The sequence below is a fragment of the Musa acuminata genome, chromosome BXJ1-7 (genome assembly GCF_036884655.1).
Source record: "Musa acuminata AAA Group cultivar baxijiao chromosome BXJ1-7, Cavendish_Baxijiao_AAA, whole genome shotgun sequence".
Classification (NCBI taxonomy): Eukaryota; Viridiplantae; Streptophyta; class Magnoliopsida; order Zingiberales; family Musaceae; genus Musa; species Musa acuminata.
This window is the reverse complement of record NC_088333.1, coordinates 5564130-5588119: the sequence shown is the minus strand read 5'-3', so window position 1 is coordinate 5588119 and position 23990 is coordinate 5564130. Positions and strand designations below refer to the sequence as shown.

At 35.1% G+C, this 23990-nt stretch overlaps 1 protein-coding gene across 4 annotated transcripts; it reads left to right on the top strand.

Annotated features, from left to right (window-relative positions):
• Positions 1 to 604: 604 nt before the first annotated feature.
• On the top strand, positions 605 to 22465 carry LOC135678425 (uncharacterized). Of its 4 annotated transcripts, none has more exons than XM_065191235.1 (25): positions 605 to 761; positions 1224 to 1876; positions 1948 to 2072; positions 2173 to 2267; positions 2370 to 2600; positions 4257 to 4347; positions 5920 to 5971; positions 8006 to 8071; positions 8595 to 8746; positions 10201 to 10271; positions 10473 to 10667; positions 10823 to 10861; positions 12797 to 12904; positions 13452 to 13541; positions 13668 to 13743; positions 15982 to 16078; positions 16159 to 16228; positions 16360 to 16536; positions 16760 to 16882; positions 20827 to 20910; positions 21049 to 21233; positions 21331 to 21469; positions 21538 to 21597; positions 21822 to 21893; positions 21999 to 22465. In XM_065191235.1, the coding sequence occupies exons 2-25, from the start codon at positions 1308 to 1310 to the stop codon at positions 22125 to 22127; spliced, it is 3096 nt and encodes a 1031-aa protein (XP_065047307.1). In that variant the 5' UTR covers positions 605 to 761; positions 1224 to 1307; the 3' UTR covers positions 22128 to 22465. The 4 variants fall into 4 exon arrangements, with proteins under 4 accessions (XP_065047307.1, XP_065047310.1, XP_065047308.1 ...); XM_065191236.1 differs by having other exon boundaries at positions 616 to 692; XM_065191237.1 differs by having other exon boundaries at positions 722 to 845.
• Positions 22466 to 23990: the final 1525 nt, after the last annotated feature.

Below are 23990 nucleotides of genomic sequence, written 5' to 3'. Positions count from 1 at the left end.
TTTCTCCTTGCAAAACCTTCAGTTCTAATAATATTTAGAAACCAATCTGCAACTTTGTTTCCTACTTTATATACATGTAAAATTTTGGCATTCACAATTCTGAACATATTTCTATTCATATTCACAGCTTTTATATACATGTAAAATTTTAGCAGTCACAATTCTGAACATATTTCTATTCATATTCACAGCTTTCCATGGAGTCTCAATCTCCTTGTTATGGATCTTGGCGACCTAATTCTATTCCTAACATGATAATTGTGAGTTCTTTATAGAGATTCGATTTATCTTATCCTGATGTGTCTGTGCGATGACCCATCTCAGAATCTCCTTCAGACTCATATGTGGCAGCACTACAATGCATCATGTAGGATATTGTCCTATAATGAATTTATAATCCCAATTGAATTTAAATTATTTAGGGTTTAAATTTAGGCCGTTCAAATCACAACCTAATTGTTCCATGTACGATATGATCAAACTCGAACCGCACCGGTCCGGTCCGAGTTCGAATCCGTTTCGATTTGCACTCTTGGGAACGTTTATCGGCGTTATAATGGAGACCCGATATAAAGTAACGGCGTTACGCTATATACGACGCATGGTCGCTCGGGTTGGATAGCTTCCGACCGATATAGGCCAAAGCGATCCCTAAGAACCGGATGAAGCCGCGGCACTCCTCAAAACTAGAGGTAAAAGCCGTAATCACTGACCTTCCCCAGAATAAGAGAAGAGAGAAGAGTCCAGGAGAAACCCTAAAAGTAGGTTCCGTCTTTGCTCGAATAACGCTTCTCCCCAAATTTTCAGGCTTGGAAAGCAATTTCAACGATTAATTTTGAGTCCATGTCTGTGGAATCTTCCCGCTTCTTCTCTCGGCGGTGTTTTTTTTTTTTGTTCTCGTCGATTTTATTGACTTTCGTTTGATCGATTACATAGGGTTTGCTGGCTTTGTTTTCTTGCTTTTCGTGATATGGAGCAGATTTATATACTGTTGATTCAATGCAAGCGTTATTTTTTCGTTTTATGTTGTTCTCTTCATGTTATGGGCAAATTGATTTCTTTTTTCATAAAAAAATGATCTTGTGTTGCTCTATACAAGGAAATTGAATGGTATTTTTCTAGTTTTGGAGGCACTCAATCTCGACGCTGCCAATTAATTTTTTGTTCTATTACTTAATAATGTTCCATCAAATCTGAGACTTCATATTATGCTTCCTGTACAGATTGTGGAAGCCACTGGCTTGATATAAATCAATCATAGACCTCTCGGTTGCTTTTCCCCTTAGTTCCAATCGAATATAGTTGCAATGTATGCAAGGAGATTGAAGTGTAGAATACAGAAGTGGGATTCTTTGCGCCTAGAATTTTGGAATTTATCTAGGTTAAGCAGAAGGGGTGTTTCCCAAAGCTCTTATAGCAGATGCAGCCCTCAAATTGATACTGATCCACCACTAAGAGACTCTCTTGTTAGAAAGTTCTGCTCACCTGCAATTTCTCCTTGGAGACAAGATATATTTAGTAGTAGGTATAGTCCTAGCATCTCATATAATTGCTGTAGATTTTACAGCTCTGAGGGTGATGGAAGTAGTGCCAGTGGCGGCAAACACGTGCCGGTCAAAGGTGCCACTAATTTTGATAAGGAGAGTACAAGCAAGGAGGATACTTTTTCGGATTCAAATCGCTGTAATGAACATGCTTGGCTCGGGGAACAGGACCAACTTGATTGGCTTAACTGTGAGAAGTTATCAATTGATAGCAAAAGGAAAGAATGCCCTTTTCTTACCAAGAGAGAGCGGTTCAAGAATGAGTTCATGCGGAGGGTTGTTCCATGGGATAAGATCAAGGTTTCCTGGGATAAGTTCCCGTATCATATTCGGTAAGTCTTTTTATAAGATCCTTCTATACTTAATCTTTGATGCTGTAACCTTTTTTATTTTATTCTACCAGTGAACACACAAAGAACCTATTGGTTGAATGTGCTGCTTCGCATTTGAAACACAAAAATTTTACATCGTCTTATGGTGCTCGACTGACCTCTTCGAGTGGAAGGATATTGTTACAGGGATTCCCAGGTTGCTTATGGAAAGCCATTATATGTGTGTTTTCTGTTGAACTTCTTATTCTCACCAATTGTGAATTTAATAATATTCGGAATCTGGATACTGTTTGTAGGAACTGAACTCTGTAGAGAAAGAATAGTGAGAGCTGTTGCTCGGGATTTGCAGGTCCCTTTGCTGGTCCTTGACAGCAATGTTCTTGCTCCATATGTAAGAGCAGAATCTGTCATCAGTAGTCACTCACCATCTCTCTGAGTTGATTTCTGGCTTGATATGAGATGTCTGACATCTCTTGCTTGTTACTTTGTGCAGGACTTTGGTCAAGAGTGTGCTTCTGAAAGTGACACAGATGATGGTCATGTGGAATCGGGAGAAGAATGCACATCTGAATCAGAGGCTGAAGATGGAAATGATTTAAGCAATGAAGAATGGACAAGCAGTAATGAAAGCAAATCAGGTGAAAGCGATGATGACGTCGATGTTCGAGCTTCTGCTGAGGCTCTCAAGAAGCTTGTGCCTTGCAGCCTTGAGGAATTTGCAAAGGTACGTCGCTAATGCTCTTGCTAAATTTATGATCAAGAAAGATGCTGTAGTTTCAACTTTCAACGAAGAAAAATGTTAATAAAGCCTGGAAATTTATTGGTATAGCTTCAACTTACAATCTAACTCTTGGAACCCCACTCTTTGAAGCTCCACCTAAACCTGCCTCATACTCATGTCAACCGTATATTGGATGACACATATTTGCTTAATTTCTTAGAAGTTTAGCATATACAAAGAATAGGAGCCAACATAAGAGATATAGATGCGAGAGAATTCAGGGGGAGTAAAGAAGATGTAATAGTTCTGTTATGGGGGGAACTTCTATTTCATTTTCATTCATGCTTATACTCTGTGGAACTACCTGAATCCTCTGTTATAGCTTTCTACTATATTCTTATTCAATCTACTTATTGATTGCTAAATTGAAGGAAGAATTTGCGAATGTTAGTTTGAGTGGTTGGTTGGTAAGGCTTTCTTACTGTGATTTTGAGTCTAATGCATGTAAAGGGCAGCTTACACTGCTACAGTCTTACTGTACACTGCTACAGTCTCGGTACGGTACGGGCTGGTCCGCGTACCGCTGGCCTGTCGGACCGTTACGTACCGCCCGTACCGGGCGGTACAGTCCGGTACGGCAAACCTTGCTTGTATATATTCCATGTATGCGATCCATTTCATAGTCCTTGATTGGTGGAAACAACTGCACAGAAGAGCTTACGAAGAACAGTCATGGAAAAAGAACAAAAAGCAATTTTGATTGAGTTTGACACTTTGACTAAATTGTTTTGCTTTTGCTTCAGTGCCCATGATTTGAAATGGCCAAAGGGTATATGGGTTTCTTATTGCTTGGTGGAAATACTTCTATTTTCTTCTTCACACGGATGGTTTTTTGAAAATACTACAGGAAGATCTGTGCATCATGCATTTAACCATGTATGCAATCCATTTCGTAGGCCTTGATTGGCAGAAACAACCATACAAAAGAGCTTATGAAGAACAGCTGTAGATAAAGAATAAAAAACAATTTTGGATTGAACACTTTGACTAATTGTTTTGCTTTTGCTTCAATGCCCGTAATTTGAAATGGCCTGAGTATATGGGTTTTTTATTGCTTGGTGGAAATTCTTCTATGCCTCTTCATAAGGATGATTTTTGGAAAATATTACAGGAAGTTCTGTGCAAATTTTGTGCAAATCCAGTTGGTTGTTGATGATCTGTTGAGAAATCAATTGATTCTTTATGGGAATGTCCAATGCTGATGAATTTCAACTGATTCCGACTGGTTTTACACTGATTCCGAGTGCTGTCGAATTGTTCTATTTGTGAAATCACTCTATCTTAGCTTGAGATATGTTCCTATCCAAATTGGTCAATCCATGTTGGAACAGTTAGTTTTGATGATTATGCTTAAGATCTTGGTTGAATTTAATTAGTCAGTCATCATTAGCAGATACTTTTAATTCTGCAAATTTGCACTCTCTAAAATTTGAGTAGTGTGATTTTCTTTCTTGGCTTGGTTTTCTGCGATTTCACGTTGGTGTATGTCTTCTAGCTTGGTCGGATTATTGGCTTTAGGTTTGCATAACAAAAAAATAGCAAGCTGTAATGTCCCAACTATGACTTTAAGACCGTTATCTGTTTCATATTGTACTGCAGAGAGTTGCTGGCGAAGTTGAAAGTTCCTCTACATCAAATGAGCCAGATGTCACTGCATCACCTGAGCAGTCAAAAAGACCATTTAAAAAAGGTAATAAACTTAATGTCAAAATCTGTTATTTTCTTCCAAGTGTTGTACTGGCATACTATCAACCTTTCCCATTTCGCAATTTTCTTCATTTTCAAATTTAAAAATTCAAATAAAAATTATTGTACTTACTACTTAATAACAGCTTCAGATATTATTCCTTAAATTGCTTATATCATCAGAAAATCCTCATTATTAGAATTAATTTACGAAGTGATGCCTTTATCTTTGTGCTGAACCTTGTTTAATTGATGACCGACCAGCTGAGTCTTTCCTCTTAAATCCATTCTTGCTACTTGTTCGTGTTTCTGTCCAATTACAAAATTTAGGTACCATAGCTAGCATGAGTTGGCAAGCAATTTAAACTGATGAAAATGATGCATATGGAGAAAGTAGAAAAGAGAATAAGCTCATGTTGAATATAAGATGTTTACTGGTAGGATCTTGGCTACATTGCCTGGAACAATTGATAACTTTTGGGTTACAACGAGTAATTGAAGCTAGACAATGAGTAAGCATAGGTTTGTGAGAACTGAGTACATTCATCACACTAAAGTTGGAATGATTTTTTGTTATCTAAACCTTTGCTTACTTTTTTGCCTAGCAATGTTGCAAGAGACAAACTGGGTTCTTCCTTATCATGTTTTAGCTTGGGAGCTAAGAGCTATATGTCTGCGTTTAGAGTTCCATTTTACTAGTTCATATGCAAAGCTTATTAGAGTTTCACTTTTTCTCCATATATGACCTCTACCACTTTTGGACCGTCTTTTGAAATTTGGACTTCTTTGAACATTTGATTTCTGCTGAAAAGGCATTTTGCTGTAAGGTGAATGCCTCGTCTATAGTATTTTATAACTCTTTGCAGATTGCATATTTGCAGACAAAATTCTATGATGACTGATTTACCTGATATACGAAAAGGGAGTTTGTTGTGATAGGTATAGATTGGTTGATATTGCTACCATGCCATTCTTGGTGGTCTATTTTCTGAGAAAGTGGGGAGACTGTAAATGTTTGAGAAAGAAATGAGCAAATAGATCAGATGTCTTGGATCTCATGGGATTTAAATCCAATGTGCTATAATCTCTAATTCTGCTGGTAAATAAAATCTTAAAAATATAATGTTAGCTTTACAAAAGAAGGATTATTAACTTTATTTTAAAAAATTATAATAGTTTGAAAATGTTGCTAATTTAAGAACTAGAAAAAATGTAATTAGTCTAGATATATATTTTTGATATATTTGTTTGAGCTTATATCCTTTGTATCCATATCTTGATTTTGACACTGTATCATAACCTCATTTTCCTAAATTGGAACAACAATGCTGTTGCATGGTAAGATTTCTATCACATCCGTTATATTGTACCCAAATCAGAACGAAATCTTTGTTAACTTTACATGGATTTTAGATTGTTGTTCTAGATTAGGATTTGCAGTTTGCTTAATTCGTGATATGGCTGTGGGGATATTTGGCTAGATGATTCAATTTCTTTAATTTCTTTTTGTGAGTTTGAAGTATCCTTACCTTCTTCATTGTCGTGCATGCTTAGTCCATTTTGTATATTCTTTCAGGGGATCGCGTGAAGTATCTTGGTGCTTCAGTTCATATTGAAGTTGATAATAGGTGCTTCTTTAATCTTTTTTCCTTCTTTTATTTCATTTAGTAGTAGAGAGAAATGCAACCTTTGTCTCTTCAGTTGATTATTGTGCATGCTTAGTACTTTTTGCTAAACATCTCATGAGTAGTTATCTTTATATTTTAACTTGGAATGCAATAGACTTTACCGACTTAAGTGCTGGTGATGCCTTAAGTTATGGATGGAAGATCATATTATTAGTTGATTCGAATATTTTGTGAAAACCTAAATACTAATTGAACTTTGAAATATATAGCTGATTGTTTATTGTGTGTCTTCATGATGATTGTGATTTTTGTGAATGCTTTGTCTCCAGATTTTGTTCATGTTATCTTCTCAAGACAAATTGTCTTTCTGTAAGTAGCACATCACTTTTTTTATCAGCATCTACATAGTTTTATAGACAAAGAGTTTATGACAAGTAAAAGATCAGTTTAATGGTATACATTACCATATTGGTTTGCTTTGTTGGTCAAAGAAATGTTTAATATTGTTGGTCTGTGTAGTGAAGTATGTGACTTGGATCATGGGAAGCTGGTTGAAACTAGGATTGAACATCCTGTAATACTGTGTATAATAGTTGGGCACATGGTTTTAAATACCCTGTGGATTGGTAGGTATGGACCGGTTTACAGTTTGGCCTATTGATTCTGAACATATAGGTTGGTTCTGATCGATGTTTAATATTTTTATTATATTTGGTGATACCAGACTATACAAGCTGGTATGTAGCCCAATAATACTAATACAGTAATACTATATCTTGTCCAACCTGTTGCAGAAATCTGTGGACCTGTATTTAAAGCCATGGTTGGAAAGTCTCTGTTCAAATTTTGCTTGTGACATAACCTGGTTCTATTGATATATAGTTTTGGAATTTTTTTGTGTTGGCATGTGACCAGCTTTTGTTAATGAGACTGATACTTCATGTTGTATTCTGCTGCCCTTCTGGTTTTCAATTTTGTTTCTTGGAAATATGTATAGTTATCACTTAATATATACTTGTTTTTTGTGAGGAAATTATGGTTCTCTTGTGATCTTAAATATCAATTTTTAGCTTTTCTTCCACCTGTATGTAGGCTACTATGTTCAAGATTGGCACCTCTTGCCTAAAGTTACTTTTGACTATAGATTTCACAGTAATTTTTATAATGCTGATTCACATTGTCTACTTAGTTCTTCAAGCCTTCTGAGCTTTTCTAAAATGATTATGGTAATTATCATAACCATTATAAAGATGATCAAATGGAGTTTTCATTGATAGAGTAGGAACAGGCATATGCAGGGTATATATTCAACATGTGATGCATGAGATTGATAATTCCATTCTTCTTCTTCCTTTTTCATTGTGAGATTGTTGATTCCATTGTTCTCGATTATTGACAGATCCAGTAGCAAATCTTTCATCATTTTTCTTGACACTTTCATTCAAGACCCTGGAAGTCTATTACAGCCTTTGTATCTACAACAGAATGTGGTTATACTTATACCTTTAGAATACAAATATCTAAATAGTTGATCAAAATTAAGATGGAAAAATAAAAGTGTGAATATCTTCCATAAAAAAGACAATTGATTGCTTACAAAATATCTGAATTTGTTTTTCATGGTTCTTTGTTTATTTAATCAAGTATTCTGTTCTATAACATTTCAGAGTGGGGCAGTTTGAGTGCTTATAGATATTTAATTACCTATGGAAAAAGTTCAAGTTAGTTTTTAAGTTTTATGCTTTTGTAATAGCCCAACAATGTGAATATCTATTTTTAATTTTCAATGTGCTTCTTAGTGTAGGTAACTTAGAGAACAGAATATATAATATTGGGATTTTAAGACGGTTAGCTTGGATTAGATTATGTAACGGAAAAGATTCAGGAATAAATCTCTTATACTGGTGAAAGCTAGGATCGTTTCACCTCCTTTATTTCCTAAAGATTGTTGTTTGTTCCAACCTTTTTAAGCTTCATCCCACCTCATTGAGCTTCATCTTTATTAGATTCTAATTCTTAGCATATATATCACAGGATCATATTGGGGAAGATACCAACTTCTGATGGCTCAACAAATGCCTTTACATTTGTTAGTGGCAGGTGGGTGGGTAAGTTTTCCTATGTAGGATAGGATAACTATTGGATCACATGTCGATCAGCCTTGTGCAAAAGTCATGTGCTTTGGAACTGTACCATTGTTGTCATATTTCTAATAATTATGTATCATTTTAGTTTGAGGCAGAATGCTGAAGTTTCCCTTATCATCTTTACCCTTATGCTTCATGGAACCATCTTATATTGATGGCTTTAGTTCTTTCTTTGCCACAAAAACTAGAAGCCAGGATAGTTGACCAGGATTTTTGTATAGGAGGTCTTCTCTTTTGAAGTCCGAGATGATGTTACTCACCTAGCAAATATCAATGCTCTTCTTAACTTCCCATGATTGATTGCAAGTAATATTATGAGGGTTAAGCTTGTGTTTACTACTATATACTGTTGCTTACTTGCTTACTACTAATATTATCTGATGTTAGATGCACATTTACTATGCTTTGTCCCCATCCTCTAATATAGTCTTTTAATTTGGATTCTTAACGTGTCATCTAATCTTGCTATTTTCCAGGTCTCTGTCTACTGGACAGCGTGGAGAAGTATACGAGGTCAATGGTGACCAAGTAGCTGTAATTCTTGACAATACTGGGAATAAAGTGGAGGAGGGAAATAGTGAAACTACCAAGGAACAAGATGCAAAACCATCTATTTATTGGATTGACAGTATGATTCTTTTCCACTCTAATATGAAATCTTCTCATTAATAAGTGTTAATATTTGCTGCATTTATAGATCTGTTTTTTATCTCTTTCAATCCAAACGCATATAATTGCATAAAACCTGTAGAATCCAGCTAAGCTTTATTATTTTTTCAATTAGTTATTTGTTCTTTAACTGGTCCAAGGTACTCGAAAGATTAGTTCATACTTCATAGACTTGGCCTATCTCTAACTTTGACATGGTTCATTTTGTAACATGTTCTTCCTGTGGTTTACGATATTTGCTGTGGCAGCAGCTTCTAGTATAAGGTCAACCAAACAAACAGGATGTCGATATTGACGCTCAATATTTATTTGATCTCATGATAAACTCTGGATTTTGTTTATTTGATCATAGGTTGTAATGTTTAAAAACTTATGGATCTTGTGAAATTCAAAAGTAATAGAGAAGAATACTCAGGAAGTTCTTCTAGTGGAAGACATTGTGACACTGTAATTGGGTTCTCACCAGCAGAAGTTTACAAGGTGCTGATTTCTTAAACTCCTAAAACTGAAGAAATCACTAAAGACCCTTAAGAAGTTTGAAGATGCCTTTCTGGCCTTCCAAAATATGAAATTTTACATATATCCTCCTGGGCTTCCATGCATCTTGACATCCTTTTGGTGAAGGATTATTTCATTATTACTTGAAAAAACCATTGAAGAATTTTAGAATTGAAGTCCTAAACGTGGCATCTCTCAGCTGACTGCCTGGATGAACTGTAATACATGTTTCCATATATGTAAGCATGCACTGGAGAAGCTATTAAGTTGTCTGTGTGATAAGGAATCCAAAGAGATGTGGATAAATTCTATAATGACAGAATATTGGGAAACAATGTGAGGTGTTTCTTCATTATTATGATATAATGTGCAAAACAACTGCATAATAGAAATGTTCATTAAGTATTAACATGCATTATACTTGAAGTTCCTTTTTCATATGTATGATTTTTGCTGTTGTCTCAACACTTGAACTTGTATTCACCGAAATTGAAAATATTGATACTTTTTTGTGTGACTATTTAATGCATTGCCTGCTAAACTTCTTGTGACCTTTTCATATGTATGATTTTTGCTGTTGTCTCAACACTTGAACTTGTATTCACAGAAATTGAAAATATTGGTACTTTTTTGTGTGACAATTTAATGCACAGGCTAAACTTCTTGTGACCTTTTTCATATGTATGATTTTTGCTGTTGTCTCAACACTTGAACTTGTATTCACAAATTGAAAATATTGGTACTTTTTTGTGTGACTATTAATGCATTGCCTGCTAAACTTCTTGTGCTTCAATTTTACCATTACCATGAACTAGATATGCTGGTTAGGTTGCATGACTTTCAATCAAGCGCATAAGTGTAATGAAATCATCGCATTCACAACCAAGTGAAACATTTTTTTCTGTTCTTTTCTAGTTCAGGATATTGTGCATGATCTTGATACTCAGGCAGAAGACTGGTACATAGCGATGGAGGCACTTTATGAGGTGATATGTTTATTGCCTTCCATTCGACTCCTCATTGGTTACTTATATACCAATATATACATATCATTTTTGTCTATCCTGATATCTTTGTGATTAACCGTTCAACTTTCGTATTTATCTTTTTAATGCACCATGATGACTACAGTTGGTTCCCTTAGTTTCTTTTTGGTACTTATTGTTATTGTTTATATTCATCTGCAGATTTTACCATCACTACAACCAGTTATCATTTATTTTCCAGACTGTTCTCAGTGGTTGTCACGGGCAGTTCCCAAGTCCAACCGAAAAGAGTTTATCAATGAAGTGATGGAAATGTTTGACCAGATTTCAGGACCTGTTGTTTTGATCTGTGGACAAAGCATAGTAGAGTCAGGGTCCAAGGAGAAAGAAAGATTGGTAAGATCCGACTACTAGGGAAATACATTGAGATATCCTTCTTTTCTGTTAGATATTTTGACGATTATCCTTCTTTATTTATGACTATTGAATAGGCACTTGTCCTGTTTTAAAAGAACTTTCTTCCCTGAATTTTTTTTTTGTGACTTATGCAGACAATGATGCTTCCTGGCCTTGGCCGTGTTGCTCGTCTGGTATTCTTCCCTTTTCTTTGTCTCATTGTTTTTGTTTGCTTTTTTAATTTGTTTTATTTCAGCATTTCTAGAAGATATATTTGTAGACAGGAATAGCATATTATGTTTGAAGTTGAAACTTAGAAATCAGAATAGAAAATAAATTGCTTTGCTGTGAGCAAAACCAAGACATTGATCAGTTTTTCAGTTAACCTATAAAATCGAACTTATTTTTACCTGTAAGCAAGTTGGGCCACTTCTGTTGTCAAGTTTAGAATTTTAGTTTTCAAATATGAAAGAGGCGCTTGCTCAATGCCCAATGTAAATTAGCTTGCTACAATATTTGGTGACTATAAAATTCAAGTGCTGAGGTGAGGTGGATATATAGAGTTACTAGGAAAGATAAGAAAGGAAACATTTTCCTTTGTGAACAATCAAATATAGTTCTGATTGATGATAAAATGAGAAAAAAATGTTTAAGATGCCTATATATATGTTCTGTACTTAGAAGATATGATATAATTACTACTAGTGATACTAGGAGAGGTAAAGAATGTCATAAAAATATTTCTCTAGAAACTATAAATAAAGATTTAAATACTCTTAGGATATGACCTTTAAGATATGATTTATTGGTGGTAGAAGATCCATGTGTTGAGCCCAAATCATTGATACATAATGTCTTTATGGTCATTGTTGTGTAGAAATTTGGGACAGATTTATAACCTTTAGCCCTATAACAAAGATGTCATTCTGATACCATAAGTTTGTTGGCCCTCTAAAGATTTGATAATACATGATCGAGACTATGACCTTATTTTACTATGTGTGATATATATTACTGTTATGAGGCCTCATAACTGAATATTTCGTAAATTTATGGCAGTTAAATCAACTATATTGAAAGCAGAAATATTTCATTTTTGTAATGCAACCTTACCTGTGAATGAAGAGGCTGTTTCATGACACAGACACCCAACCCCTGGGTTTCTAAGGAGCCTGGTGAATTGGGTTGCTTTATTTCTAATATTTTGCCTGTGTGCCATTTTTTAAAAATTTTCTGTTCTTTCTGTTTATTATCCCTTATGCTAAAGTGAACTGCCAAAGTATGTCTTGGCTCCTGAAATACATATTGTGAAACAAATCCCAAAATAACCTTTCTACTTTCATGGCGCATCGGAATGTTGTTTTCAGAATAATATAGTAAACCAATTCTGCTTTTGTTTTCTAGAGTACACCTGTAAAATTTTGGACTATGTACCTGAAATATCTATTCGATCATACCAACATATAAAATTTGATTGGTTAACCTCATATTACATTTTTACTTGAGAAATTAACAGAATCACTCTATTGAATAGGAAAGTCAGTCAGAATCGAAAAGAAAACTAGGAGAAAAGACATAACAGATCGTTGATTTGGCTACACCTATAACGACATGATTAATTCCTGTGGAAATGTAAGGGAGACATGGCTTGATTGAGAAGTTTTAGTTAAATTTTCAAAGAACTTTTGATTATCATAAGCCAAAAGCAATTTAGACTTTTAGAGTAGCCTGAAAATTTTGATACGAGTCATGCCATTGTCAATTGGAAACGGTGTGGGGTGCGTCGAGGTTATGGCTACACTGTGGCTGTGTTGTGACTTGATCTGGCCAACTTGCATGAGACATGCAAAATCTGTATTCACCAGCTCAAGTCAAATTTTCAAATGAATGTAGCTTGACATCAATGCTCCCTTGTTTTCATTGTTTAGTTTTCGGGTAAAAATTCATGATATCATTCTTTGTTTTCACTTGTTGCAGTGGACAAAACTTCTATAATCTAGCAACTTATGATGTAACCAGTTAGTTTAGTTCATTGTTTGAGTTGATTAAATGATGGTTGTTGCATCTGATAATCGTAATTGGTTTGGTTATGCTAACGATGATCATGGATTTTATTTTATTTTTTCCAGCCCCTGCCATTGAAGCGAATAACTGAGGGTTTGGGAGCAAGTAAATCATCAAAAGAAAAAGATATATGCAAACTTTTCAGTAATGTTATATTTATTCACCCACCTGAGGTATGTAGCAATATATTCTTTTTTTGTTAGTTTGTCTCACGTACCAACACTTGAGAATCAAATCACATTTTAAAAAAGTAACTACCACAATTTTCTGAGCTTTTAGTTTCTAGAAAATAGTTAGACAAGTAACACTATGATAAAATCAAAAGAAGTCAAAAGAAAGTCCAGCTGACCATGTTAGTCATTGGACTTGAACCATCAGGTCTTGTAGTTTGGTACTTAACATTTGATGCCTTATAGTGGAGGATGTCCTTGAAGTTCAATTAGTTGGTCATTTGCACCTCAGTGCTTAAAAGTTTGACAATATAGGGAGAAATTCAATAGAAGTTAATGCTATTTTCTTCATTTAATTGAATTACTTTTGTTGGGCAATGGTCTAAAAGTAAAGGATGTTGCTTATTCATTCTTTTTTTTATAGAACATCAGATACGATTTAACAGTGGTCACCAAAATTGAGAGAAGATTTGCATTAGTCTAACCATAGAGATAAAGGACAAGTCTCAACTTCTTTATTGTCTTTGTATATTGGCATTTTTACTTGCAGGAAGAGGAACAAATCAGAATATTTAATAAACAGATTGAAGAGGACCGAAGAATTATCATATCAAGGAACAATCTCATTGAACTCCATAAGGTGTGCATAATTTTGAGTTAATCTATTAGCTAAACAGTTGGAATTTCTTAAATTCTAAAAAAAATTTGTCAACATTGACGTTTCTGATTTGAATCTTGTTCAGATATCTAACTTATCGTTTTGCAGGTTCTTGGGGAGAATGAGATGTTGTGTATGGATCTTTTGCATGTGAAAACTGATGGTGTAATCTTGACGAAGCAGAGTAAGAAAGTTACTGAAATATTATAACTCATTTTTCTTATCATGTACTAAAATTAAAATTTCAGCCTCTCATTTTCTGTGGTGTCAGAATATCCGGGCTATGTTTATTTGTGTTCTCTTGTGTGTGAATGTGTACTATTTTTGAATAAGAACACCAATAAGACAACTTAAAGTTAGAAGCATGTAAACAGAGTTTCTTTTAGCGTGATACGCTGAATTTTATTGCATTAACAAGCAACCACAATCATCTCGTGATCCCTGTATCAACAGGTTTGACATTTTAAGGATTTTAAAGTATCTTGTATGGGAGAATGACATTAGATCAATTCATTTTGATGAGTTCTTGACATATCTTCAATTGCGTTTGAAGTCATTTAACTTTTGTATCCATGCAATCCATCTGTTGCTCTTTTCTAGATGAGGGTTGTGTTGCCTTATAGTTCATATCTGGTTAATCATTGATGTTTCATTTTGATAGCTGTGGTGAAACTGAGTGCTTGGCTTGAGCTCGAGCTTTAGTATTTTAGGAGAGCTTGAGCCAACTCAAGCTCGACTCATTAGAAGTTTGTTTGACTTGTCAAATGAGCTTGGACTTGTAAATGTGATGAGCCAAGCTTGAGCCTGATCTCAAACTGTTCTAAAAGCAAGCTATTCTTTAGTAAACTTGAAAATATGACTAATACAGTAGATAAGGTCAGATAAACACAATGACAAAAACCAACAAAATGAAAAAGAATAACTACACCAACAAAGAATAACTACAACAAAAACAGCAACATTAAAACTTCATGTATATGTTTCATAATCCATCATAATATGAAGCCATGATCTACCATGCATTCTCGATGATCATTTCTTCTCAACGCCATCAACTATTGATAATTTCTTCTCAATTCGAATGTAAAATGCACAATGTTAGCTGATTTCTCAGTATTTGAAGATTGAGGCAACAATATGATCATATAAGAAAAAAATAAGAAGTTTTTTTGCTTTTGTAATATTTTAATTATCATTAACCAGATATGTCAAAACACATTATATGCTTATTGATTTAATAATAATTTAAGGCCACACCATGAACAACTATTTGTGACTTGTAAACAAGTTTCTAGTCATGAGCCTATAAGTGATCTTGTTAATGAGTTTATAAATGAGCTTATTCATGTGTCTATAAAAAAGCTTGTTCACTTTCTTATTAATAGGTTAGGTCATGAGTCTAAAAGAGTTGAGCTTTTCCACATTCAACCTTGGCTCATTTAAAATTCAGTCTTTGGATGTAGGATTAAATTTTGATTCATTAACCTTATTGAATGGGCTGGAGTAAGCCATTAATGAGTTGAATGCTGACATACTTGTGAACAATTTGACTCAGTTGCAACCTTAACTATGAGGAATAGTGACTGCTTAGGTTACTGCATATTTTCTTATACAAAAACTGAAATCGCTAATGGATGAGTAAAGATGTTAAGGTCAATATTATGATGTTTATGGGTACTGAAGTGATGGGACTATATCTTCCTCTAGAAGAAATTGACTATAAGGGTTGCATATGTTGTATGGATAAGTGCTCCTTACTTTGCATAAGTTGATTGAGGCAATTTAGAAAGCAAGGATATAGTTCTAGCCCAACTCATATGAGTACTTTCATCTGACACTGAAGAATTTCTTGCTGGATGGTTGGAGGGGATTTGAAGTTTATCATGAAAGTAAAATGCTTTTGTTATTGATGAAGCACCTTTAATCTGCAATCTCCACTACAATCTTAAGATGAACTTCAGTTTATGAAAGTCTATTTATAGGTTACAAGGTTCATGAAAATAACATATCTACTTCCATGAGTAAGATTGTGTACATTGATCCTCTCTAAACCCATGCAAGTGGGAGGCTTATTCATTGAATGTTTTTTTTGTGCTTGATGGTTAATTCCCTTTTTGATCTTATAGATTTGACAGTGTATCAATGCTTCAATATTTGGTTATGTTTTCTTGTTCTTCTTTCTTTAGCCCTTCCCCCCGAATTAATTTTTTGGCGAAGTATACATTCTTTACATTGGGATTATAACATCTTGCTGCTTACTTAGTTTTGCTTAGTTTAAGTATCTGGAACTTGTATTTGTTCAGGTTCATATAGAAGTGTTGGCTCATAGTTATCGTAAACTTCAGTTGCATTAGACACTTTATGTTTCCTGTACTAATTGGTATGAACAGATACATTTTTTGCTTTTCTCTGATGTTCACAGAAGCCGAGAAAGTTGTGGGCTGGGCTAAAAATCACTACCTATCCTCTAGTATTCTTCCCTCCATTAAGGGTGATAGGTTGATGATACCCTCTGAAAGGTAGCTACTAACATATGTTGATTATCATAATTTTTTTTATAAGTTTTGGAGATTTGACTTCTTTTTTTTTTGAGTTGCAGTTTGGATATTGCAATTGCAAGATTAAAGGATGAGGAAGCAATCTTCAAAAAATCCTCACAAATTCTAGCGGTATTCATGTTGCCCATCCATTCTTTGTGGCCTTGGTTCTTTTTCTCAGTGAATATATATGTAATATGTTATTTTTAGTAACATTAGATGGTGGTGACATTTGATTTCACAATGAATATATCTGCCTGCAGACTATTACCAAGGACGAATTTGAGAAAAACTTTGTCTCAGCGTTAATTCCTCCAGATGAAATAGGTGTCAAATTTGATGATATTGGTGCTCTTGAAGATGTGAAGAGGACATTGAATGAGCTCGTGTCACTTCCTATGAGGAGGCCAGAACTCTTTTCACGTGGCAATCTATTGCGGGTAAATCCTCTCATTAGCAAAATATGGACCTTTATCATTCTGCAGATCTCCTTTGCTTTTGTATTTTTCATTTTCCCATAGTAATCATGCCTCTCTTCATTTTTCCAAGTAGTCTGGACATCATCTTGATGTTTGTTTGTTTGTTTAACATTTCTGACGGATGTGCATTGTATTGGAATATCACATTTAGCTGACTTACAATGGTTTGCAAACTTATTGTCAGCCTTGCAAAGGGGTGTTGCTGTTTGGTCCTCCAGGTACAGGAAAGACACTTCTTGCAAAAGCACTTGCAACAGAAGCTGGAACAAATTTTATCAACATTACAAGTTCCTCACTTACATCTAAGGTATTGTCATTTTACTAAGTTTCAATTACCAAGTCCTTTTAAGGATAAGTTAATCGATTAAACAGATTCAATTGTTGCCTATGGATTGGGTAACCAATGTTTCAAATTAAAGGTGTGCAAACTGATCAGGATGTATTGGACTTGAATCTGCATTAAGAATATACAAATAGGCATGATTTCTCACAAATTAAAGGTGTGTGAACTGATCAGGATGTATTGGACTTGAATATGCATTGAGAATCTACAAATAGGCATGATTTCTCTCATCCATAGTTTTCCCAAGTTTAATCTCATTATGATCATCATCTGAGAAATGTCTATATGTTGTTTAGACTTTAGATATCATTTTGAAAGTTACGTTCTAGTTCAATGCATGCATAGAATTTTATGGGCTTGCAATTAAGTGTTGCAAATTCATTATTGGTTTTGAGCTTCCATTCAATTGTGATTTTAAGAGCAAATAGCAGTATCTTCATTTAAAAATACCTGATTTGCTTCTATTTGTGTTTGTCGAAGTTAGTTTTACACTTTTACTAGTTATAGCTAGTTATATCAGGCCAGTGTTATTTTAATTACAAATAGTAGTTTTGGGTCCTTGATTGGTGCAGTGCAAGGGTAGACTTCGTTGATGTATCTTGGATGATTGGGTCATAACTTCGCTTAGAAGAGCCCAGAGTGCATACTGTTGATGTGTTGGAACTTGACACTTATGTTGCCTCTCAAAGAAGCTGAATTTGCATGAATAGTTCAATGCCAATGTTAAAGAAGAAAAGATCAAGTTCTAAACCACTTTGAGTAATTATTATATTCTTTGTAACTTGTGTATAGTAACTTGAATTAACTAATGAGATTGTTGGCAGATTAGGTCTTGATTGTGTCAAACATCTATAGAAGAAGAGAAAGAACTAGTAAAGATGATATGGTATTAACTCACGTGAATCTACAAATGCTATTGAGTTCTAGTTACTGGTTATCTTAAGTTGTTCTTTCTTACCTTGTGGCTAAATTCCCTCTCCCCCTCTTACCCTATCCCCTGTTCTTGTTCAACATATTAGTGGTCACTGAGTTGTGGCTCTGTCTGAAGTATTATGTTCTGCTGTTTGGTCAAGTGCCAATCCTGTATTTTTTACACCAAATGTCTGATAGAGTCCTTGAAAGACCCAAATTCCCTCAGTTAACTGGCACATGTTAAGAGAGAGATAAGTTGATCTCTCTCTCTCTCTCTCTCTCCCTCTCTCCCTCTCCTTGCAGTCCTAGATTGACTAAAATTGTAGAATAGTTTCAGGGTCATATCAGAGAAACTATCTGGCTTTGAGGAGACAGGCACTGTATGGAAAGTTTTTCAGAAAATTGAACTTAATAAAACCTGTAGCCTTTTCTACTAATCCTTGTTCATCTGTTCTTCTCTTATCTTTCTTGTCACAGTTAGTCTCTTCTTGTTCTTTCTTTTCCTACTGTAATCTTTTTTCCTCTTGTAATCTGTGTCTAAGAACTATAGAAATAGTTACTATTTGCTTGTTGAAATCGTACTGATATCAGCTAGATTCATCTGTTTCCTCATATTGATCTCTGAATACTAGGGGCTACAAAAGTCTCCTGTGAAAGCCTTTGTTCAACGAAGCTTCTCTTGATTTTGCTGTAATTGAGCTAATAAAGTATTTAAGCAGGCATTTGCGAGCAACAAATTTTACTAATCTGACAACTCCAAAGAAATTGGAAAAAGAGATCTAAACCTTGATAGATCCATGAAGCAAATACAACTCATGGAGCTGGCAAGACGATACCAAAAATGATGAGCCAAAAGGATTGTGTGGCCTCAGATGTCACCCAATTGCCAGAATAGGATTATTTCCTACTGCAACAAAGCAGTTGTAAAATCTGGATTATTTGATTGATCTTGATCCTCTGATCTGGATCAATGATTTGATGAGTCAAAAGTTTCCACACCATACGTCACCGAAGGAACTTTGGCATCTTCTTTTTTACAGCTCAAGAAACTCCTGTTTGTATGCATAAAATGATCTCAGGAATCAATCAGGACATTTGTGAGGTGATCATATCTTATTCAGCATAACAAGTGATTTGGAGGCAACTTGCTGTCCTTGATCAAGACAATAGTCAAATTTTAATTAGAACCTGAGAGGATTTTGTAATATGAGATTTGCTCATATATGATAGCAATCAGAAGAAAACTTTGGGAAACTGCATTCCTAAACTTAAATTAGAAGAGCAGGATTTCCATGATTAATAAATCTTGAAGTATACTGGGTTATTAGTTGGCATCGATCTTTAGGAAATTAAAATGTTCAGATTGCTGTTGCAAGAACAATTGAGGAAACTCTGTATGCAGTCTTGTTCAGTTTTGCTTGGGGAAAGATAACCAAGATCAGGGACAATGCAATGTGTGCCTTTGTTTTCTGATCAGCTCTTCCTGGGGTGTCCATGATTATATGTATAATTAAATATATTTTCACCTGCAATGCCAGAAAATTTATTTGACAGTCTATGAAGGCCAAGATTTTAGGTTTTTATCCTAGTCTTTTGAGATGAATTTATAGTGGGTTGTGTGTAGCTAAGGTTTAGTGGGGTTGACTTCAGTTGTTTAGTGGTAGATTGATTTTGGGGCTAAAAAGACTACGTTTGGGAACACATTTTATATTTTTACTGTGCATTTGCAGAAAGAGCCTTAATAGAATGTGTAGTTGTGGAATGTTTTGAGTGTTTGGTAAACGATGATAAAAGATGCCTTTTAAAAATGCATTAATGTAAGTGTTATTTGGTAAAATTGTTTTTCAAAAGTTCATAGAATATTATATGACAAATTTATCATTTTAATATTTTAATATTTATTCAAAAGTGAATACAGATTTTTTATTTAAATTAATAAGTAAATAAATAAAATAAATGAATACATGTAATCTTACAAAATCATGTATGGCCCTGATTTATAATAAATAAAAAATAATCATATAAATGAATGCAAAATAATATTTGAAAACAAATAAATAAAATTTCATCTTATAGAAAACATAAATTGTGTTGGTTTCTCACTAAATAATGTTGATAATATTGTGATTTTAGATAATGTTATAGTCCTATATGGTATTTTGAGAATTTGAAAAGTTAGATTAGCATCCCGCAAATGCTGAAATGGTAAGCCTTACCCTGAGGTAATATTAGCATTTGAACATTTGCAATGTAATATCTAGGCCAAATGTGATTTGAAGAAAAATTGGTGTTTGACAATTCACATCAAACAATTCACATTTGAAATGTGCATTGGGCTCTCAATGCACATTTCAAATGTGTTGTCAAATGCACCTTAAGAAGTTATGCAGTTTAATGTCTATCCAAACAAGGAGTTGTGTAGTTTGGTTTGACTTGGCTGCATGTATCAATTTATTGTTCTGTTTGGCTGCACGAAACATCTATTGTAGAAAGAATCCTTTATATATGTGTGCATGTGTGGGTTTTAAAAATTGTGTTTTAGGTGCCAGTATATTACAGTTCTTTAGCTGGAGAGAGTATTTTATGATGGTTTTACCGTTTTGGGAATGAAATTTAAACTGACCATTGGCTTTTGTGGAGTTTCTTGTCTTCTAACATTTGCTTCAACCTTTTCTATATATATTCCTGTTCTATCTGCTATCATACTTCTCTTTAGTAACCAAATCACTATCAGGCCAACCAGAACTGAAGATTTTTGCCATCACATGTAGCCTCTGATGAGATGAGCTTTAGGGTTATTATGGTGTACTTTTGTATTCTGCTTGTCTGACTATCTTATAATTCATTAAGCATAAAGTTTACTTTGTCAGGAGGTGTCTTGCTCTCTTTATCAATTTTATCTTTATGAATTGTCGGGGAAGTTATAAAATTACATAATTGTCAGTTGTTTTCTTCCTTAAGTCACTTTATTTGATATTCCTCTTCCTTGAATACAGTGGTTTGGAGATGCTGAGAAGCTCACTAAGGCTCTTTTCTCATTTGCCAGCCGGCTTGCCCCTGTGATTATATTTATTGATGAGGTAGGCATTTTTTGACTACAGACCTGTTTATCTGCTTAATTTGTTCATATTCCTTCCCAAATTCTTTATGGTGCCTGTTTCTTTTCCTGCATGTTCACTCTACTTGGAAGGTTTTTCATTTATGTTGTCACTAAATAGGTTGATAGTCTGCTTGGAGCTCGAGGTGGTGCTTTTGAACATGAAGCAACAAGGAGAATACGCAATGAGTTTATGGCAGCTTGGGATGGAATGAAGACGAAGGATAGCCAGAGGATCCTTGTCCTTGCTGCTACAAATCGTCCATTTGACTTGGATGATGCTGTAATACGGCGGTTGCCAAGAAGGTTATGAGAGAGAGACTCTCAACATATGCAAATTCTGTTTATAATTGTTTTTTTTTTATTTCATGTTAAGAACAGGTTGGTGGATGGTTACTTGCAGGATCTATGTGGGCCTTCCTGATGCAGAGAATCGAATGAAGATTCTGAGAGTACTTCTTTCTCAAGAGAATCTTGAACCTGACTTTAGATTCAATGATCTTGCCATTGCAACTGAAGGATATTCAGGAAGTGATTTGAAGGTAAGTTATTTGATATTGTTTCACCTTTGTGGAACTATGATTGCATTTCTCACACTCTTCAAATGCAGAATTTGTGCATTGCAGCTGCTTATAGGCCGGTTGAAGAATTTCTAGACGAAGAAAGGGAGGTGGTGATCTTCTCCCCAGTTTTTTCTTCACATATCTTTTGTTTTCTGATTCAATTTGTTTTTTGACCTCCCTTTTGAAAACAATGAACCATTTCTGAGTCCACTCTAAACTACTTGCTCAGGCATTCCATTCATCTTTTTATATTCCTTCTGTTTGTGTTTTTCTGTATTTGTTCCTTGGCGATCCAGTACATCCTGACGCTTATAACCTTTTCTGTGATCAGAGAGGTAGAAGTGACACAATGCCTTCGCTAAGACCACTGAAGTTGGATGATTTTATTCAAGCAAAATCCAAGGTATTAAAACACAGCAAATAACCGAATATGATGGTTTAATAACTTTAGTTCTTTATTCAGTTTGGTAGCATATTTTCCAATATCTAAATTTCCTTCTACAATTAGGTGGGTGCTTCCGTAGCTTATGATGCCACCAGCATGAATGAACTAAGACAATGGAATGATCAATATGGGGAGGGTGGGAGCCGAACAAGATCAACATTCGGATTTGGGAATGCTAGTCACCAACGATGAAGTATCTTGTATTTCTAAATGAGACACCTCTCTTCACATTTTCAAATCCATGTAATCGACCATCAAAGTATACTACGCATCTTTTATAGGCATGCTAGTTCCTTTTTGGTTCAATCATACTAATTTTAGGATAGCAGCATTTCTTTATTCGGAGTATCTATTTGTAATCTTAAATTGGTTCGTCTCCTCAACATAAACGATAGCAAATGCCTCTTTTACCCAATAGGAGGCCTTGTTTCTTGGGTGTTCTATTCCTGTCCCAAACATAACCCCTTGGGTCAAGTTCAGTGTATTCTCATGCTGATTATTCTTTTAAAATCATGACTCCATTGTGCTGAGATTGCTCGTCCTTGTAACTACCGATGTTTTCCTTTCAATTGATGTGATGTCACAAGTGTATTATCATGGATGTGACTGCCTTCATTGCTTATGCAGCATCTTTATATATGTTGTTTGCTTAATGGATTTTGTTTAAATCAACATGGCGAAGGCATATTATTGTTGGGCAATGAACAGATACGAAAAGCATGTTCATTCTTGTTTCATTTTCTATTGCAGTCGAGTTTTACTTGTCATTTATGTTGCCTGGATTAGAACTCATTACCACCTGTTTGATCACTTGGTTTCCTCGAGTAAGTTTGAGAAATGTAATATATCAACTGTTTTCTATTGTGCTGCCTGCCTATAACCTATCCAGAGGAATGGAATTCATGGCACGAAACACGAAGGAATTATTAGCATGCACACATCAGCGGCATGGCATCCGCACATGCTAAGCCGCATGTTCTTATTGCCCTCCCTAAATTGGTCCCAAGGTTCCTTAATGCTGTCAGAGATGTCTTGCTGTCAAGAGAATATAATTCTGACTTCTTAGATTGGATAAATGCGAATACGTCTGGTGGGTGCACATGTTGTGTTTGGGAGAACCTCCTCCGTTTTGTCTTTTTGGTGCATGAGAAGATTACATGCTCGTGTCCAAATCAAGAATTCCAAGAAGTGAGTTGGATGAATACAATGTATCGGAGTAAAATGTTTGTTCTCGATGGATTAGTGTGATTGAAGCCGTGTGATTGTTTTTCTGCAACTCGGTTGACATGAGCAAGATGCGTATATTTCTAAGAAACAGAGGAGGGGGATAACATGTATTGTCGCCATAGATCCTTTTCATACTTTCTTTTCATGAAGGATTGCAAGTGATGTGTTTATTTTATGCCGCCCACATTTACCAAAAGTAATTTTCCATGGATTTAATGTTACTTTTACCTCTTTCTCTTGTCTCTTATCTCTTTCAAAAAACAAAAAACAAAAAAACAAAATACTTCGATAGGATGCAATGAATCTATATTATTCATCTTCGATGCGTTCTTGTATAGCCCCCTCTCCTGCATCAAATCTATGTCGGTTTGATCCCTTAGTTTGAAATTATGATTTCCAGCATCATTTTCTACACAACAAACGACGACTTGAGCTCGACCATCCTTCTTTATCTTCTGAAATTTGAGTCCGTAAAGAAACTTGAAATCATCTTCAACTAAATCCTCAGACCGCAATCGACCACGACGTGACAAGACAATTGCGACGAGAACCATGCAGCGTCTCCCAAGCCAACCAGAGAAGGGCGGGGGGAGAAGTATTGCTCAACAGCTCAGCCCACTCAGTCTCCAACATGTAGAGAACAGCTCGGCAACGCATGATGAGCATCACTTCCCGAGTCCACCGAGCTATCTCCTGGTACAGTTGAAGAGCTATCTCCTGGTGGCCGTAGTCTGCCACCGCATCATGAATCCCAGGGAAGAAACGAGAGGCTAAACTTGGCCGAGATCGGGTCCCTCGCCGTATCATCACATACAAGAATGCAGAAAC

What these genes read in the sequence shown, in the direction of transcription:
- LOC135678425 (XM_065191235.1), top strand. Translation starts at nt 1,308, where the DNA reads ATGTATGCAAGGAGATTGAAGTGTAGAATACAGAAGTGGGATTCTTTG. An exon ending in AAGTTCCCGTATCATATTCG is followed by an intron (nt 1,877 to 1,947) that starts GTAAGTCTTTTT and finishes TTATTCTACCAG; the next exon opens with TGAACACACAAAGAACCTAT. An exon ending in ATCTCATTGAACTCCATAAG is followed by an intron (nt 13,542 to 13,667) that starts GTGTGCATAATT and finishes ATCGTTTTGCAG; the next exon opens with GTTCTTGGGGAGAATGAGAT.